We start from the raw sequence: 13,496 nt of genomic DNA on the forward strand, positions 1-13,496 counted from the left end.
TAGAGACCAAGCAAGGATCTCTCCCAGGTTTAGGAATTACTATGATTTGTGCTTCTGTGAAAGAGCCACCTATATCCCGACCATTAAGTAAATTGGAATAATATGTATGAAGAAATAGAATCAGATAGACATTTGTACAATTCAGCATTAAATCCTTCGGGTCCTGGGGCCTTGTTCAGAGGAGGGGATTTAATGGCCAGTTGGATTTTTTAATGGTTATGGGAGATGCTAGATGAGCGACAGATCCACTGCCAGACCACCCTTGCCGTGGGCAATATTGATGAAGAAGAAAGCACCAGAGGCAAAGGCCCTCATGCAGAGTGGATCAGACAACTAAAATGAATGCTTCCAGTGAGTGACAGTTCAATCAAAGTGGCTGAGAAGTCTTGGGTGGCACGAAACCAGTCTGCTATATGTCTCATTCTGCCTGCAATGATTTGGCGCAGGCTTATCAGTCCCAATCCCCCATATTCCACTGGGATTTGCAAAAGCCCTCGGTCTCTTTCCTTTCCAACGGAATTTCTGTAATTGACTATTTATTTTCCTCTCATCTTGATACTTAAGATATAGTGGCAACACTTGGAAAACATATAACCAACGTGGAATAACTAGCATGTTATACAGAGCTATACGACCAATAAGAGACAATGGATATGCTTGCCACGCTTGCAATTTATTACAAGTCTCTGCTAACAGCTGCGTGACATTAGCATCATATAATTGAGATAAATCCTGAAGAATGTGCACTCCCAGGTACCTAAGGAAGCCCCCCGCCCAAGTCAGTGGAAAATCACCTCCCCAAACAGGGCACCCTCCCTCAAATACTAAAAGAGCTTGAGACTTGTGCATGTTTAGGGTAAAACCCGAAAAATGCCCAAATCGCTGAATTATCCGCAAAAGCGTGGGTAGGGAGGCTCGAGGGTTTCTCATAATCACCAACAGGTCATCAGCGAAAGCCAAAGTCTTGACTACTTCTCCCCCCACTTCCACTCCCAAAACCCCTCCAGCCTCCTTCAATATCTGCAATAGCGGCTCCAGAGTTAAGATAAAAAGCAACGGGGATAAGGGACACCCCTGGCGCGTACCCCGACCTATGGAGAAGGGGGAAGTACTGACCCCGTTGATTATCAATGAGGTCGAAGGGCTAGAGTACAACGTCTGAATTGCCTGAAAAAAACAACCTTGAAAGCCCATATCACTAAGCACTTCAAATAGATAGTCCCAGCTCACTTTATCAAAAGCCTTCTCGGCATCTAAGCTCGCTATCAAAGAAGGTGATTCAAAATGTTGACAGGCTGCCATTGCTAGCAATAAACAACGAACATTTCCAACAATTTGTCTATTTTTAACAAAGCCCACTTGTTCGGGACTTATTGACTGGGGCAGCAGAAATGATAAACAATTAGCCAAGATCTTTGCTAATATTTTAATATCTACGTTTAATAGCGATATCGGCCGGTATGAGTCTGTATGATTCGCCTGTTTTCCAGGTTTCCGTAACAAATAGATCAAAGCTTCATTGGCATGTGGCAGAAAGATGCCTTGGGTGATAACCTGTTCATAGTAAGCTGCCAGGGGACCCAAAAGTTGCATGGACAGTGTCTTATAAAACTCCCCAGAAATTCCATCCGGCCCAGGTGCCAAAAATAACTTCAGGGACTTAATTACTTCTAGAAGCTCTTTGCCAGAAATAGGCGCATTGAGGGCCTCTATCTCTTGGCATGTTAACTTAGGAAGATTAGCTTGGCTAAGGTATTGTCTTAAACCTGGCCGATCCAGTGTTTCCTGGGGAGTATATAATTTGGAAAAATACTTGGTAAAAATTTCAGCAATCTTTTCACTTTTATTTTGAATGTGACCCTGATGATCTTTTAAGGCGGTAAGAACTCGTGATTGTCCCTAGGATTTAACTACTCTAGCCAGTAAGGGGCCTACTTTATTTCCAAATTTCTGAAATCTAAATTTATGATATAAAAGTGACCTGGTAGTTTGTTCATGCAGTAACGAGTTTAGTGCCACTTGGATGGTATGTAGCTGTTCTCGATTGGCAGAACTTGGCAATCGAACAAATTTCCGTTTAGCCAGCTTTAACTTTGCTTCCAGCCTAAGAATGGCTCAGGAGATCTTTTTGTACAGGGCATGGACGTAAGCAATCACATCTCCCCTAAGTACTGCTTTAGCAGCAGACCAAGAAATAATAAGCTCTTCCTTATGTTTTGTTTTTGTTACATTTGTACCCCACGCTTTTCCCACTCATGGCAGGCTCAATGCGGCAGGCAATGGAGGGTTAAGTGAGTTGCCCAGAGTCACAAGGAGCTGCCTGTGCTGGGAATTGAACTCAGTTCCTCAGGACTAAAGTCCACCACCCTAACCACTAGGCCACTCCTCTAGCGTATTAAATCCTACATAATCTTCCCATTTGCTTTGGAGATATCTAGTAAAATCAGAATTTTGGTGTAAGTAAACTGGAAAACGCCACCCCTTCTTTGTTTGATAATATCTCGATGCTTCCAGATCTATCAAAACCATTGCATGGTCTGATATATCTTCCGAACCTATAGTCACTGAAAGCACCCACGGGAAAACTGATCGATCCACTAAAATATAGTCGATTCACGAAAAAGTCCCATGAGCCCTTGATAAATGAGTGAAATCCTTTTCCCCCCAGATGCAAAGCCTGCCAAGCATCCACTAAATTAAGGCTGCGCATAAATGAAGGAAGCACCCGAGACCAAGGCCCTCCCTGATGGGCTGCCCAAGGAGTTGAACAATCAATTGATGGTCCTGCAACTAAGTTGAAATCTCCTAAAGCCATTAATTTAAGGGACTGATAAGGCAAGCATGTTTGCACCAAATTCTGGAAAAAAATAGGGTCATAAGCATTTGGGGTGTATAATGCAAGTACCAAAAACTCCCTATTTTGCAGCCATAGATGTAATAGAACATATCTACCCTGAGGGTCTGCCAAAAGCAATTCTGCTTTAGCTGCTAAGCCCTTTCTTATCAAGATAGCTACACCAGCCTTCCGTCCCATGGCGGGCGAAGAAAAAATTTCTCCCACCCAATTACGTTTCAATTTCTGGTGCTCCTCACTAGAGAGGCGTGTCTCCTGTAAACACACAATATCTGCGTTGTGCCGACATAAAGACGCCAAGATCTTTGCTCTCTTCACTGAGGATGTTATTCCACCAGTATTCCACGTGACAAACCTTATAGATTTAACCACCTTGCTGCTTATAGCGGACTATATAATTGCGATGCTTACAATTTAACTCGAAGGGTCCGAGTGCCCAGCCCCACTCGAAACCCCTGTCCAATGATTCAGAACCAAACCAAATACCTAAAGTCCACCTGCAAGAGAACTTGCGATAAAGCTAACAATTACCATAAATGCATAGGAGAGAAATCTGTACCCACACATTCACATAGAACCCAATCCCACCCTTCCCCGAACCCTCCCTCCAACCCCCACCCTGTTTATACCTCCCCCCTCCTTCCCTCCCACCATATAATTCCCCAAAATCCAAAAGGAGACCCATAAGACTTCCCCACAGCCAGTGAGGAAAGGAGATAACTGTGATGATAGACCCCCCCCTCCCACCCCTCCCAACGCCCCTGTGAAGGGCCAATAACCCAGACATTCTTGACAATTATATTTGCTAAACAAGCACACCAATCCTACTACCCCCTCATTAAAATAAATCATGCTTTTGCTGGTACAACAAATTTCAAACATTTAAACATAACTCCTGGTGTGCTTGTTCCATTGAATCAGCTATATGCCCGTATTTAAGCCTTAAGACCCACTTACCACAGTTTTACATCCATAATGATTACACTTTCCTTTAATCCAGTTACTATAATCCCCCTTACCTGGCATGCACAACCCAGCAGAATATGCATAAGGAGAAAACCAAAACCCAGATAAATTGCATTGAACTCAGTTCTACCATGTAGACTGTGTACTAAATTGACCTATCAGTACAACACGGAGGAGGACCATAGCCCACATCCTCGCCCTGCACTCTCAGAGCTAAGTGCCTGTAAGCCCATTAATATGCCACTCTATTGTTATATTCAATTAGATACCCCCTCCGTCGAGTTGATGCATGCCAAAATCTTTCGTGCCTCTGATGGTTTTCCAAAGGAGTGCCACACACCATTATGAATTTCTGCTTGGCTTCAAAAAGAGATTTGCAAATTGGATTAAACAATTGACGGCGTTCCTGGAGTGCAGGAGAGTAATCCTGGAAAAGTTTAACAGGATGTCCATCATAGCATAAACTATCCCATTTTTGGTACGCTCCCCTCAGGATTTCAACCTTGTGTACAAAATTATGCACTTTAGCTATAACTACTTGTGCTCTCTTCTCCCCTTCTTGCTTTTGGCCCATTCTGTGAGCCCTCTCCAAACACAATGACCCTGCATTATCAGAAAGGGCAAATTCTGAAGCCATCCAGCGTTCTAATAATGTGGGGAGGACCTGGTCTGAGACCTACTCTGGGAAACCCAGAATCCGAATGTTGGATCTTCTAGATCTATTTTCCAAATCGTCAATTTGCTGCACTTGGGCCTGCACCAACCTCTGAAGTGTCTTCCACCCCCGCCACGCGGTGCTCCAATTCCCCAGTGCGACGTGTAGTGTCTTCCAACATCGCCTCCAAACTGGCAAGTTGATCTGAGAGCTAAGTCAACTGAGGTTCCATAGCACTCTTTACAGCTTCTGTTAGTTGCTGGAGCTGTGGGAAGTTACTTGGGCACTTGGGCTCCACACCATCTTGGAGTCGCTCTGACCACGGACCTTTTCTGATTCCTTTTTGCCAGCTTTGCTCGGCATCGCTGCCTCAGATTGGGTGACAAAGAGGTCCATACATAAGACACTTTCAGGCTCTAAGAAAAGTTTTCCACTTTTATGCGCAATTCTGCAGCGGGCCCAGGCGGGAAGGCGGGGGGGGGTCCCGGAGGAAGGCAGCAACACGTCCGCTTTCCTCAATGCATCAAGTGATCTCTCTACTTATGAAATTTTAAAAATGGCTTTAAGAAAACATGAAAACTATCTTAATACCAAATTAGCAGTGAGCATTAATGATATTAAAGCTTAAGTATTGATATCGAATATTCAGAATAAACATGTAGTATCAAAGCTGACAGAGAAGAAGATCTCTCAGTGAGTTAAGCAGGAGGATTCTATGTGGGTGATTAATTACCCATATTGGAATCCATAAAGTCAATGCCTTGTTGTTCTAGGAATGACTGCAGGGAGTCTGGATCCAACGATTTTGTGATGTTATTAATAGTTATTGTCATGGTGGCAGGAAAAGATAATCCGTATTTGACTCCCACTTTCTTCAATGCTGGTCTTAAAGAGAAAAATCGTTTGTGTCTCTGTATAGTGCGTTTATAAAGATCTGCTACGAATAGCAAAGTTTTGCCCTCAAATTTTATAGGAGCAAGAGCTTTAGCCTTTTGAATAATCTGCATGGCATGTTGAAATCGTAAGACTTTGATCACAATCAGATGTGAGTATTTAGAATTAGCTGGGATAAAGGAAGGTGTGCAGTGAGCACGTTCCAGTTCCAAAGATGGCATAAATTGGATGTGAAGAAGTTGAGGAAGCCACATGGAAAGGAAGTCATGTCGGATCCTTCCATTTTTTCGGGGAGAACAGTTATTTAAGTCCTCGATTTCTCATTCTAGGGTTTGGGTGACTTGGAAGAGCTTGTTGCACATCATGCGCATTATATCTGTTTTCAGCTATATCCATTTTGGAAGATAATGTTGATCCGCATTTAAGCCCTATAATATCTCCTTTAATTTCTGTGAGGGCATCAGAGTTTTCCTTTAGGATATCTTTGATGAGCAGAATCTCTTACATAATGTTTTGTAAGGAGATCTTGTTGTTCTTGTTTCCATTGTACTTGTTCGGTGTTTGCTCTTTTGATCCCCTAATTGTATTGCGGGATGAGTTCTTGTCTCAGGTTCTTTGAGAAAGCCATCAGAGAAGATTAATGTTTATAAGGTAGTGTCACAACTATGAGGAATGATCCGGAGTAGTGCGCCCTTGGGCCGCTGCCGGGGACCAGCAGCAGCAGGTGAACCATCCAAACAGGAAGCGAGGCTAAACACAGACAGGCTGGTACAAGATTCAGGACTCTCAAACAAGCTTGGCTGGAGTCAGATTCTGGAACAGACTTGGCTTGGCTGGAGCCAGATACTGGAATGGACTTGGCTTGGCTGGAAGCGGATGCTGGAATGGACTTGGCTTGGCTGGAAGCGGATGCAGGAACAGACTTGGCTTGGCTGGAACCAGATGCTGGAACGGACTTGGCTTGGCTGGACGCAGATGCAAGAACGGACTTGGCTTGGCTGGAACCAGATGCTGGAAAGGACTTGGCTTAGCTGGAAGCGGATATAAGAATAGACTTGGCTTGGCTGGAACCGGATGCTGGAACGGACTTGGCTTGGCTGGAACAGGATTCAGGATACTGGAACAGGCTAGGCTGGAATGAAAGCTGAAAGCAAACAGGGCAGACACAAGCAGGATGGGAACTGAAATGAAGCCAAACAGGGCAGGCACAAGCAGGAAGGGAACTAAAACTGAAGCCAAACAGCGCAGGCACAAGCAGGAAGGGAACTGAAGCTGAAGACAAACAAGGCAAGAACTAGCAGGGCAGGAACTGCAATAAGCACACAAAGACGAAAACTCAACTGAAGACCTCTGTTGCGAAGGCAAGCCTGAAAGTTCCCAGGTGCTTAATAAAGGCAATTACAGATGAGGTCACAGGTAAGAGTGAGGATTGACAGCAGAAACACCTGAGCACAGCTTGGCTGGAAGAACACCACAGCGAGGCTTGGCAGCAGAAACACCAGGGCGAAGCTTGATTGCAAGAGCACCAAAGTGAGGCTTGGCTGCAGGAACCCCAAAGCAAGTCTGGAATGCTGGAAGATCAGAATAGGACTGGAATGAACTCTGGAACATGTTTGGGAAAAAGGAAGAAGACAGTCCACAGCAGCCATAGGGCCTGGGCACCCGGAGGCGAGGTGAGTGTAGGCATGGAATACAGTCACAATCGTGACAGGTAGAGGCTGAATTAAAGATCAAAAGTACAGATGGTGAAGGATTACAAAGAAGAACTGCAGAGTGCAAGCTCTAAATAGCCATCTTTGTTCATACTCATGAGCGCCCCCATATATATTTATTTCTACTTAAAGTCTGTTTTTATGTAAATGCAAGTAGCACACTATTAGCTGCTAAGTTCATACAAAATTAATTATTTTCAGTGGAAAATAAATCTGTGACTGCTTGCTATGTGAATATTCCATCACTGTTTTATTATTGTTACCAAGTATTACATATTTGGGGCATTTGCTTAAAACTTTGACTGGATGGACCGTACAGATCTTTATCTGCCATCATCTACTATGTTACTATGGTAGATTTATCCAGACCTTACATGCACATGATATTGCTTTATAAACCCAGAGACGAAACCTAAGGTTGATAGCACAATTAGGTATAAACTGTGTTGTTTCTGACTACTTGTTGTGAACTGCTTTGGGTCCTACTGATCTGTACATCTGCTGTCTAGAATTTTGGAAGATGGAAATGAGAAATAAAAATTAAATTTTAGATGTGCTCTGTAGAAGTTCTTGTTTACTTTGCAATGTGTGTATGGATGCCTGTTCTGGTGTGTGCATGTGATAATGTTTGAATAACTGTCTATATTTATGGTTATGATTTCTTAACATGTGGCATTATTAAAAGACAAACTTTTAAATGCCCAGTTGGGTATATATGCTAATCTCAACTTTATTAAACATTTCAGACAAATCCATCTACTTGCTTCTATGATATTATTGAATTCTATTATTCAGTCTCACTGTACAGTATTTTCAAATGTAAGCCACAATGAACCCGAGTTTGTTTGGGGTAATATGGGATATACAGTCAAAACAAATCCTTTATCTTTCACTTTTTAAGGCACTGCTTATCCAACTGGATGGTGACGGCACAAGGAAAGCAAATTTGGTCCAGTGAAGCCTAACTCAAAATAACCTGTTCCTTAGCTGATTGAAAATGTGACCATACCATGCCTTTGTGGTTATGTTCCACTAATAAGTTAAATGATTAACTGGCTTTCTTGAAAAGGTTATATAACCTTTGGATGCAACAAAAACACACACTTATTTATGCAATATCACTATTCCTCATGTACAGTCATAAAACAACCATTTAGGATGGATAGTGTTCACAATGAGCTCCTTTTTTGATCCACCAGAAAAAAAGATGAGTTTTCAGTTTTGGCATAGTATAAGTACATCACAAGGACAAGATATAGGAAACCCAATGTACTGCATTAGGGGCTTCTAACCCATGTTGTTGTTTAAATAAATAAAAGATTTGCATGAAACAAAATATTATTGACTTTTAAAACCACTTGTCTGTGAAACATGCTCAAACCAGAATAATCCATTTGTGTATCTAAAATGTAAACTTCTACAAAAGAGATAAAGTGAAGATGTGATTCCATGTGCCCCAATGAAAGGAGGGTTTAATTTTACTTCCATTTAATTTCAATATATTCCATCTTCATAACACCAGGCTTCCCAAGGCAGATTACAGCAATAGAGCCCTTCATTGAGGAAATTACACTACCATGAGGGCCCCAATGCAGTCGACAGACTGTGGTCCTTGTTCAAAACACTCCAACTCGAGGAGGTCTGTCATTTAACAACCAGATTCTCCACAGCCTATTGCTTAATGGACATTTGCCCCAATTACCTAATGAAAGGAGCTCTTCTTCGAACAACTGACAACCTACATGACAACGATGCTATCAATGGGCTGTTACCCCACAGCATAGGTGCCCTGTATAAGAGGCTTGGGGAGGCTAAGCCTCCCCAGCCCAGCTGTGACCTTCTCCGCCTGCTTTCTCCTCCAGATCAATATTTTGCCTTCATATATTTTGATTTCTAGTTCCTTTTGTCATATCTGTTGTCATGTGTGATCAAGGTGCAGTATTCTGCTAGCATGTACTATTTGCAGCCCTTTTGGTTTTGTTTTTTTTTACTAGGTAGTGTATTGGCGTTTGAGCCTGGTGTAATAACAGTGCTGCCTTTCCACGCATAAGATTGTAGCTCGTCCTGTCCTTGGGATTAGTGCTGTTATGGTTTGGTAGAGTTCTGAGTGTGTTTTTGCACAAGTTTGTGTATAGTGTTTTGCAGTGGAGATTGTGTGTTGGCCGTACTAAGGTGACATCAACACTTTTTTCACGGAGAGAGTGGTGGATGCTTGGAATGCCCTCCCGCGGGAAGTGGTGGAGATAAAAACAGTAATGGAATTCAAACATGCGTGGGAAAAACATAAAGGAATCCTGCTCAGAAGGAAGGGACCCCCAGAAGCTTAGCCGAGGTTAGGAGGCGGGGCTGGTGGTTGGGAGGTGGGGCTAGTGCCGGGCAGACTTATATGGTCTGTGCCCTGACAATGGCAGATACAAATCAAGGTAAGGTATACACAAAAAGTAGCACACGTGAAATTATCTTGTTGGGCAGACTGGATGGACTGTGCAGGTCTTTTTCTGCTGTCATCTACTATGTTACACGTTACTTTAAATTAATTTTAGTTTGTTTGTCATAACATCAGACATGGTTTTATAACATTTTGGAGGATCTGATGTTGAATTGTTAAAGGTATTAATTGTGACTATTTTACTTTTATTTTTTTTTCTGTGTGTTGTCAGACAATTATGGATGTAAGCCCCGCCCCCTGGCAACACCCGTAACCCCGCCCCTTTAGCCTCCCCATACAGTTGGGCCACCGACTGCCTAAGCCCCACAGAAAAAGGAAACATAAAACTAACCCCCATATTGAAAAAAAACGAAAATCAGCAGAAGTGATGTCAAGAACTATAGACCAGTAGCATCGATCCCACTCATAGGTAAAATCATGGAAAGAATGGTTCACAAACAGCTGATGGAATATCTATGCAAATTCTCCATACTCCACGATTCACAATCCAGCCTCAGAAGTCAGTTCAGCACAGAGAGTGTCCTAACAACGCTAATAGCCAATCTCAGGAGGCAAATAAGCTTAGGCAAAAAGATCTTACTGCTACAGTTTGACTTGTCCTCAACTTTTGACATGGTAGGCCACCCCATCCTACTAAGCCTGCTAGACAAAATTGGAATTGGTGGAGCACTTCACAGCTGGTTTTAGGGATTCCTCACATTCAGATCAAACTCAGGTGAAAATTAACAAAACAACCTCACCAACCTGTAAAGCAATCAGTGGAGTCCCACAAGGATCCCCCATATCACCCACTCTATTCTACTACTACTACTACTATAAATAATTTCTATAGCGCTACCAGTCGTACGCAGCGCTTTACAATTGAACATGAAGAAGAAAGACAGTCCCTGCTCAAAAGAGCTTACAATCTAGATCAGGACAGACAGACAGGATCAAAAGGATAAGGGAAGGACAGAAGGACACATAAGGATAAGATAAAAGTTACAAGTCAGGAGTGGAAAGCATTACGATGATCCCACAAGCAAAAACAATAGCAAAACAAGGATTCCACCCATTTATCTATGCTGATGATGTAACCATATACATCCCTTTTGAACAAGACCTAACCAAAATTACAAATTCGATTAAAACAGGGCTAAACACGATGGAGTCCTGGGCATCAGCCTTCAAACTAAAACGTAACAAAGAAAAGACTCAACTTCTCATAATAACATCACCATACTGCAATACCACATACCCCAGCATCACCACTGAAGGAACCTTCTACCCCCATCTCAGACCACCTCAAGATCCTAGTAGTGATACTGGACCAAAAACTGTCTTTTGAAAAACAAGTGGAAAATGTAACGTCAAAAATGTTCTACACAATGTGGAGAATTAGAAGACTCTTCTTAAAAACCATACTCGCTTATTAGTACAATCAATGGTACTCACACATGATTACTGCAATGCAATGTACGCAGGCTGCAAGGAACGCCTACTGAAAAAACTACAAACCACACAGAACACAGCAGTCAGGCTGCTTGCATCAGCGGACTGGCACTTGTGAAATGGAAACATCTGAAAATCAGCCGCTGATTTTCAGATGTTTCCATTTCACAAGTGCCAGTCCGCTGATGCAAGCATTACACTGGTTCCCCATCAGAGCCCGAATAATGTTCAAAGTATGCACCATGATATATTAAATCCTTTTTTGCACCGCCCCAGAATATATGAACGATTTAATCTTACTACCCCCAAAACACATGAACATAAATGCATAAAACTACCTGCCCCTTCTCCTCCCAAGCTGTCGGAAACTAGTATAAAAATCAGTTTACTCCACCTTGTTCTCACTTCCAAACAACCTGAGACTCATGGCAAACTATCTTCAATTTTGTAAATATCTCAAGGCTTTTCTCTTCATAAAATTTCTCCCTGATGTCAAGTTTGCTTAGCCTAAACTAAGACTCTTCTACCCCACGCACCCAAAACACCACACCCCCTGTATTGGATAATGTATTATTACCTTAAGCTTGTGTTAGTCACATTGAACCAATTCATTTTGCATAACTGTGGGATATAAATTCTGTTCTAAATAAAATAAAATTACAACAAAAGTTAAGATGAACCCGTCAGGAAACAGGATATCCTCATAGAGATTTGGCCATATATTACTGTATTGTGTAGAAAAATGAGCACAAATACAGAGCATTTATTACTGCTGTTTGTACCACCTACAATAATTTTTAATGTTGTTTTAGTGATTTTAAATTTTTTCAATAAAAATCCACACATAGGCAGTCATAAGCGTTTGCTATTGGTTTTATATAGAAATATCTTTATTGTCAGCATAAGCAAAAATAAAGGCATAGAGTAGCCCTAGCCCTGAAAACCACAATACAGCACTGGAAATAACAAAGCAAGCTGCTGTGGAGCACTGACAAATACATTTTGAATATAACCCTTCCCTTCCCCCCTTCACAAACCCCACGTAAACTCCCCATCCCCTCCTAACACAAAGAATGCAAAACCAATGAGGTTTAATAAAACAATACTGTTGTTTTCAATCATGTCTGCGAATGTTTTGCGTCCTTCAATATGGCGGCAAGCTCCGGCCACTGCCTTCAGCCCACTCGATGGTGCAGAGCAGATAGGCTCATGCCGTCTCCTATCATTAAATCTCCTTGGGACCAATAGTAGAGAAGATGGGATAGGAGTGGACGGGCCAAAAACTGAGGCGTAGCGTAGTTCACTGCTTCCAAAGGAAGATGTGGTGCGGCTACGGCATCGCGGTAGACCAATAAGGTTGCAGGGGAGGGCTGTGTGTCTAGTCTCCCCTCACTCTCGGGAAGAGGATTTAAAAGAATGCACGATCGTGACGTCCATGAAGTTCTCAATCTAACCTCCTTGTGCACGACGACTTATTAAGGTGGCACTGGCAAGACATGTTTCGTGGTGAGCTTTAAGGGCGGCGGAGTCAAGCAGTGGGGTTCTTGCAGAGGAGGAACGGTCGGTACGTCTGAAGAAGAGGCGGAAGCGGTGGGTTGCGCGGCATTACGGACGCTTCCGGGAGGAGATGGGGCTGCTCGCCATTCTTAAGAAAATGAAGCAGAAAGAGCGCGAAGTGCGCATCCTTATGCTGTATCCTTTCGCCTATCGGGAGAGGAGAGCGCAACTGCTATTCCCACCCCAAGATAGGACCGAATGAGGCGGGGAGGGAAAGAAGAAACGAAGCGGTAACACCTCCCTTCCCTACCAGCAGTGACTGTGTGCCAAGTTTGAGGGATTAATAGTGTCCAATGTTCCCATCAATCTGTTCCCATATGGCTTATTACGGGAACATTGGACACTAAAGAGTTATTAATCATGCCAAGGCTGGGGAGGGAAAATATAAGCTCAATTATTAAGCACAGACTGCTTCTAGTAGGGCTTTAGAAATGAGTAGGTGTAGTACTAAGTGTGAAATCATTATCACAATGGACGCAGGGCAATGGAGAATGAGCGTCTTAGATAAAGGTGTGAGAGGTATAGTCCAGGCCTTATTACTTGAGGGGGGGAGGGACAAAGGTAAGGAAATCATATTGACAGTAAGGAAAGGGGAACCAATAATATTAGAGTTGGGGTGCCACCTTGCTATGCCACCCCAAATTGCACATCTGATTCTGAGGAGAGGAACCACGAAGCTAGGCCCAGAGTAAACAAGGGCATTTGCTTTCACCGGCCCTACCCCCACACCCTGTGGTCTGCTATCTCTTTCTCTCTCCCCCTTAACTGTTTTGTGGCATCTCTCCTTTTCCTTTCACATACACTGGCGTTTCCTTTACCCCTCTTAACCCTCCCCCCCCCAATGATCTGGTATCAATCTCTTCCCTCGGCAGTCCTTCAGCGTTTCTGCGGGCTGCCGGTGGCGTCAATAAAGAGAGGAAGCTTCCTTGAAAGCATTTCCTTTGCTGTGCCCAGTCCACCTACATAGTACACAGGAAG

The 13,496-nt window shown here is 43.0% G+C and overlaps 1 protein-coding gene across 2 annotated transcripts in view; it reads left to right on the top strand.

The window, feature by feature from the left end:
- The first annotated feature begins 12,158 nt into the window (after positions 1-12,158).
- The window catches only part of ARL2 (ADP ribosylation factor like GTPase 2), a 30,946-nt gene continuing 29,608 nt past the window's right edge, over positions 12,159-13,496 (top strand). The window contains exon 1 of one of the 2 annotated variants that reach the window (XR_003943786.1): positions 12,159-12,653. Coding sequence is in view for 1 of the 2 variants with exons in the window: in XM_030218604.1 (XP_030074464.1) it covers positions 12,589-12,653 (65 nt within the window). In the remaining variant the exon portion in view is untranslated. The remainder of the gene's footprint in view (positions 12,654-13,496) is intronic. The other variant, XM_030218604.1, reaches the window with a different exon arrangement.

The sequence above is a fragment of the Microcaecilia unicolor genome, chromosome 11 (assembly GCF_901765095.1).
Source record: "Microcaecilia unicolor chromosome 11, aMicUni1.1, whole genome shotgun sequence".
Lineage (NCBI taxonomy): Eukaryota > Metazoa > Chordata > Amphibia > Gymnophiona > Siphonopidae > Microcaecilia > Microcaecilia unicolor.